A 6,818-nucleotide genomic window follows, 5' to 3' on the forward strand; every position below is an offset into this window, starting at 1 on the left:
ATATATGCGCTTTCGGATGTGTATCCTTCCATGAAACCATTTGCAAATCTTGTGCATTAAAATATTCGATTGAATAATTAAAACTATTCTAACACCTGTAACCAACATAGAATAATATTTCATAAAACGATGGCAATGTTGTGACCCAACCTGCCGAACTTACGATCATCGTTACTACAGTCACTCGCCGCTGACAGTCCTGCCAGCGTGTCATATAGGAGATGTATATGTTTTATATGAGAGCGAGAGGGCGGTTCGGCAGGATAGGGCACGCCAGGCCAACGAAGTGAAGGTCGCGACACTTACCGTCATGGGTTCAAGCCCAGAATGGATACCTTTACCTAGCCTAGAATGGAAAAGAAAATAATCAGCTGTACTGGAGAACTCGTTCGTCGAAGAACATTCGTCACTCATAAGTGGACACGGTTGTGTCACTAGATTGGGCAGTACAAAACATAGACGGTTTTCGAAATGTATGATCTAGAGCAGCGGTCGGCAAACTTTTAAGGCAAAGGGCCAAGCTTAGTAAATGATCGAGTGCCGCGGGTCAGATGAATGCGTTTTTTTATTTTTGCGCTTAAATTATTATATTTTAATCTTTAAGAAACATTTTAGGTACAATTGTTGTTTTTCTGTAATTATATCATCCAAGTATGGTTCAAAATGAATGAAACCTACTTTAAAAACTAATTCTAATATTTAATCATTTGAGAATCGACAATAGATGGCTAACAATGTGATCAGCCAAAAAATAACAATATGGGATCAATATCGCTTCTTGAAAACCCCGTCCTCCCATGCCGCAAAAAATATTATATATATTCCGGGGATGATACAAAAGTCTGAAAGGCTGGAAAAGTATCGAAGCAAACATAGATTCAGTAATTAAAAAAATGCTTTATGAAAGTCAGATGTCATGCCATGTCAGATCAATTGATAAGTTATGTTGCCCATGAGACAACAGAAAACCTCTATCAGTCACCTTACCTTGACACCTCTGTCAGTCGAACTCTAAACATGATGACCAAAAAAGTGAACCAACCAACTTATAAGCGTGCCCGATCAACGAATGACACCCCGTAGCGTCTTAAATGGACTGCGTACATAAGTCTGACGTCGCACATTTCTGCGTATTGATCACCAACATCTTGGCACTATTAGGCAACAATCAAAGCATCGCAGGGGAGCCCAGGTTCATTTTTGAGGTTCCAAAAAAGCTAAAAATGAAGACAGAGGAACAAGTGGCTACATTACTGTGTTGTCTGGGCCGGGAGATCGATGCAACCCGCAAAACAGTGAAATAATATGGGAAAATTTACACACATATCAGGAAGCAGAAATCGCGTCCGCTGACTTCGCAATGGCAAACAATGACGCCAAAACTCAATGCGTTCATATTAGGTGAATTTCGGTAGAATTTCGACATGACACCCTAGTCCGCAAACTGGTACAACATCCGTTACATGTGTTCCATCGAATTTTTCTGGACCAACATGATGCAAAAGCTCTATTCTAACAGTTTTGTCCCAAAAACTTAGGATGCCTACAGACATGTCTTCGTCCATAATGGCGAAAATTCCGGATAACTGATGAAAAGCAACTCCCAAAGTCTTAGATTTATTTGTCCAAGGAAGCTTAAATAATTATCTTTCAAATTAATTACATGTTAAGAAATTATCTCTTCTATTTCTATTTGCATTTTTTTTCGAGTTCGAACATACCGAACGATCCGTCATTCCATAGTATTTTAATTAAAGTTGAAAGAGTACGATGGTATAAAATGTTATTCTAAAAGATATTCAGGAATTTGTATACTAATAGTTTCTTCACATCTTTCAAAATCACTCAAAACCTTTCGCGGGCCGGATTGAATGTTGCGGCGGGCCGCATTTGGCCCGCGGGCCGGACTTTGTCGACCGCTGATCTAGAGGGCTATTAAATGTGTAAAAATGAGCGTCGCGACGATTTCACCGGTACGCGGCTGGGGTATCATTGAGTATCAACGCTGTTACGCTTTCCAATCATTTCATGTATTGAGATGATTGAAAATTTGATAAATTTGGTACTAGTTGTCCAGCAGAATCAGAAACTTGAAGTGAGAACCATTGGAGAGAAAAATGCAACGCTAATATAAATCAATACATTAATTGTGTAATAGCGAATTCGGGTGAATATCCCCAAACCCCCCACTGGTCATGAGACTTCTAGGAAAGGATGTCCTGTTTATAAGAAACTACTAGAAAAAAAGAAGAAATCAGTTTTCAGACAGATTTGTTGATTAAGTTCGCTAGTTTATTTCGTTCTACGTTGTATTACAAACTACATGTCTATTAGTGAAGTTTTAATGGAAAAATCTGAACAAATCGCGGTGTGTTTATGTGTTGTGACAAATTACGTCTTCTCTCTGTCGAGTTCGCGAAACGTCTGACTCTCGTTACAAAATTGACCCTGTAATTCATCGCGATGCGTTGTTTTCGTGTTTGCTAGCGCCATCTATCGGGATTTCCAAGACATAAACCAAACTAACTTTTTAAATAGTAAGACAAGGTGTGTTCTATTCTTGTTTTTACATCAGAATTACTGTAGTGATAAGTTTACTTTTTTCATCTCATAGACCAATTGAGTCTGGTTGGGATTGGTACAATAATTCTGAATAGCTTTGCCTTTTACAATTTAATTGTGAATACGTAGGGGAAAGCATGACAAAATGGGCATATTAAGTCTTCATCTTCGTTGTACAACCGTTGTCGGTCGAGACGTGCCTGTACCACTTACGGGCTTGACTTTGACTTATTGATTTACCCCCATAGCAGGATAGTCAGTCCTACGTATGGTGATGCGGTCCTTGCGGGGCTTGAACCCGTGACGGGAATGTTGTTAAGTCGTTCGAGTTGACGACTGTGCCACGAGACAGGCTTGGACATGTTAAGAAATTTAATGAATATTACTTTGAATTTGCGATAAAACACAACTATTGTTACATTATTATATGCCTACACTATTTATCTATGGATTGAAATTGCAGCATAGCCTGAAAATATCGTAACCATTTAAAAAAGGGTGAAATAAAGTTGATGTTTCATGAGATGCTATTTTGACTCGCGGGTAAGTAAGTAAGTAAAGCATAATGGGGCGAAATGGGCATATTGAACAATAAACAAAACGAGAAACGTCAAAACACTGGGCCAATATGGGCCACAACAACAGGGCTTAGATAATGGTTAAAGCTTTTGCGCACGTTTCGTGATATGCATTCTCTTCTTATCTTTTGTTTTGCTGTTCAAGAAAAACCTTAAAATTTTCAAAAAAAAAAATTGTTTAAATTAAAACTCTTTTTACACATTTCAATCCACGAAAGCGAATCTTTTGAAGTTGTGTCTGTTAGCGTTAGTGTATGGACATAATCAACACTATAGCCTCACCAGGCGCCGTATGTCTGCCCATTTTGCCCCAATCATAACTGCCCATTTTGCCCCATTCATTGCTGCCCATTTTGTCCCACGTGAAAGAATTTTTATATTCTTTGTTATGTTAATAAAAATACACATTCCCTGCTTTCTGCAGACAAATTGTACAGATCATATAAGATTTTCATATCTTTAAAAATATATCATGTAGATTTTCCACGCATCCCTGCGACATTGCTTAAAGCTTATTTTTGAAGTGGTAAAAATTACATCAATATGCTACACAATGTTATGTTGTATTTTTCTTGGTTATTTATCTATTACAAGTTATAATACTTACATGGTGCTCATATAACACTGCAATGAATAAATTGTGAGCTTTGGAATTTATCCTTGATGTGTAATAATGCTTAAATAAAGGTTCCCAATTTGCCATTTTGCCCCATTTACCCCTATAGGTCGAACGGGGAGTTAAAATAATAAATTGAAATATAACTGTAAAATTTGCATTGAATCAAAACTATCATATTATAAAATAACAACCCTTCACAAATTATACAGTTTATCTCTGCTCAATTCAGCTCGACAATCATCAGTGACTAAATGTATGGTTTCAGATGGTTTTTTTAATTAACAGAGAATTAGAATCAAAATAATAAACATTATCGGATAAACATATGTGCATTGAAAAACAATCGTGCGTTCATATCAGGAATCATTCTTGCAATCACAGGTTTGCGTCCATCGTTTTCTTACTTTTAAATCATCAGTCGGCCATTCTCGAAAAAATCTATTTTTCCACTACTAAAACAAACAAATAAATGTGGGAATGCTGTTGTCATTCAGTTTGTTGTTACAATCCTCAAACTAGCAATAATAGGTACCCATTGTAAATCTCTATTGAATAAATCCCTTTTAATTTATTTAGGAGATCATTCGTTTTTGTTGGGTCGTCTCCAATGTTTGTGGCTAATTCGCTTAATGATATGTCCGAATACTTTATTACATTTAATGATAGCAGATAGCAATATGTTACTGTTGTTTAATAATTATTTGAGGCATTTTTTCTATCTTGCTGTAAAATTTGTCAAGACGGGGCCTGCATTATGTATCTGTTGAGAGTGTTTTTGTGCTACATGAAGTCTGTTTTACGATTGCGTGATACCGTATACCAAATAGCCTTGCAAAAAGGGGCGCTCCACATTTGGTAATGTTTTCCTGGAAGCAGGATGCTAGGTTTTGGAAAACGCTGCAAAAATAAGCATATTTTAAACATATCACAAAAGTATGAATCGAATAAATCGAACGTACCTGCAGTCGCGTTTTGTCATTGTTTCGATAGTTTTACTACGTAATTCAGCCCAACCCGATGTGGTGCAATTATGTAGAAGGTCTTTCAGATTTCCAGCACAGTATGAGTAATTGGACTGTTGCACGGTAACAATATTTGCTCCATCTTTTTCACATATGAACGCAAACTCTTCTTCTAGCAGAATCAATGTCTTAATCATTGAAACATCGCGCCCGGTAAAGCATACTTCCAGCTGGCGTGTAAAAGGAAGGTAGCATTTTTTGATTTCCTCAAATTGGTCACAGTTACTGCAAAGAGATAGGGATACAAAAATCCTAAGCATTTTTTTTTAATATATAACACATATAAAAACACGGCTCAAAACACGCACTAATTGATGAAAGCGTTATGATTTGCAGGAGTCAAAGAATCCAGTGCATTGGTGAAATTTTGCGGATCGTGATGCAGATTGACACAGACTTGAAGGGCTTGATTAGCTTCAACCATTTTCCGAGCTTTGCTTGAGTCGTTCGTTTGCGCTAGACACAGTGTTTCAAAAACTGCATCGAATTGGAACATAAGTTCTGCATATTGCTGAAATGTGGGATCACTATTGACGGTGGATGCTAAGATAAAAGAAAGCAGACGGAGACAAGATTTCAAAATCAAGAAGCTTTCAAACTTTAAACTAGTTTATCTCACATGTAAACAAACAAAACAGCATAGCAAGCACTAGCAACATTTTACACTACACTTGGAGCAATCGGATCTGGGTGAGTGCGAATGAACTACTGATCGATATTGAAATTGAACCGTCGATTGTACTGTACGCTAAAGTTGTACTCGCTGCAAATCTTGTGTCGATCAATTAGTTCAATTGGTCAATTTATATGCTCAGCTGTTCTGGACCGAGCTATAGAAGTGTTCATTTCGTTAAAGGATAGAACAATCCAGACAACGTTTCACCATGTAACGTACAGTCACAACCATCCGAGATCAAATGTTTTATTTGTATTGTTATGTTTTGGAAATGTTATTATCTACTATTCCTCACTTTAAACTTCTGATTAACCTTTTCTGAAGAAGATAAACCATTAGAAGTTTTTGTGAGATTGCATGATTCTTTTTTACTTTTTATATTAATACCATAAAATAAAATTCAAGCGATACGAAGAAATTGGCCATTCATAAAAGAGATAAATACATACAATTTCTTTCTAATGTGAGAAAATACCTGTTGAAAAAACTCAACAAAAGCCTTAAATTTAGTAATATTTCATTTGAAAGATGTTTATTGTATTGATCATACTTTTCTTGCTTGGCATAGATATGGATAAAAAGCAATTTTTTTCACTATGGTTTATTGATTCTGCTCATTGCAACATCCTAAAATCTAATTTACGAAACAAATTTTAACCGAAAACTACTATGAATCCATGTAAGATTCTGGAATTACCGGAAAAGCAGCAATTTGACATTGCTACTATCGGGTAGAAAAATTCGTTTTCATCACTTTTGTCTCTCAACTATAAATAACTGCTTTTGACATGTATTGTTATATGTTGAAATAAAAATAAAGGGTTCAACCTTTGGCGCTAGTCACTGTACGTTTCGCGAAGAGCTACAGAGTATGAACAAATGATTCATTTGGTTTAGTGATCAAACAGCATTTATATGCAACACAGTTGCATTGCTGCGAAGACCAATCTGTGGTTGCAATGTGCGTTGTCTAAGGCCCGGGTCTATGAAAATATTACGGGAACATTTCATGCCAAATCGTATGGACGAATGGTCAAACTCATATTGCGGGAACATTTTTGTTGCAAGAGAATCAAATCTATTTGTTTCACGTTTCTTAGGTGCAGGAACATTTTCGATCGCGTTTACGTACACAAACCTTGTACAAAATCATTTCAACTTAATCTTAAAACTTTTCTATCAACAAAAAAGCTGCAAAGTTTTTTAAATAAATAGGAAAAAATACATTGAAAAAATAAAATATTAAACGAAATGCTTCAATGAAAAAATAAATTTTCTTTTCATTCATATTTGATACGCTACGTTTAAAAAAATCATACTCTTTCACGCACGTTTGAATAAAAATACTGCTGCAAATGTGG

The 6,818-nt window shown here is 36.2% G+C and overlaps 1 protein-coding gene across 1 annotated transcript; it reads right to left on the reverse strand.

Annotated features, from left to right (window-relative positions):
• Positions 1-4,042: 4,042 nt before the first annotated feature.
• Positions 4,043-5,500, reverse strand: LOC121593312. The gene is made up of 4 exons (XM_041915560.1): positions 5,401-5,500; positions 5,090-5,324; positions 4,719-5,006; positions 4,043-4,656 (listed from the first exon to the last, which is right to left on the reverse strand). The coding sequence occupies exons 1-4, from the start codon at positions 5,438-5,440 to the stop codon at positions 4,512-4,514; spliced, it is 708 nt and encodes a 235-aa protein (XP_041771494.1). The 5' UTR covers positions 5,441-5,500; the 3' UTR covers positions 4,043-4,511.
• Between the last annotated feature and the right edge of the window lie 1,318 nt (positions 5,501-6,818).

Source organism: Anopheles merus, chromosome 2L, assembly GCF_017562075.2.
Source record: "Anopheles merus strain MAF chromosome 2L, AmerM5.1, whole genome shotgun sequence".
NCBI lineage: Eukaryota > Metazoa > Arthropoda > Insecta > Diptera > Culicidae > Anopheles > Anopheles merus.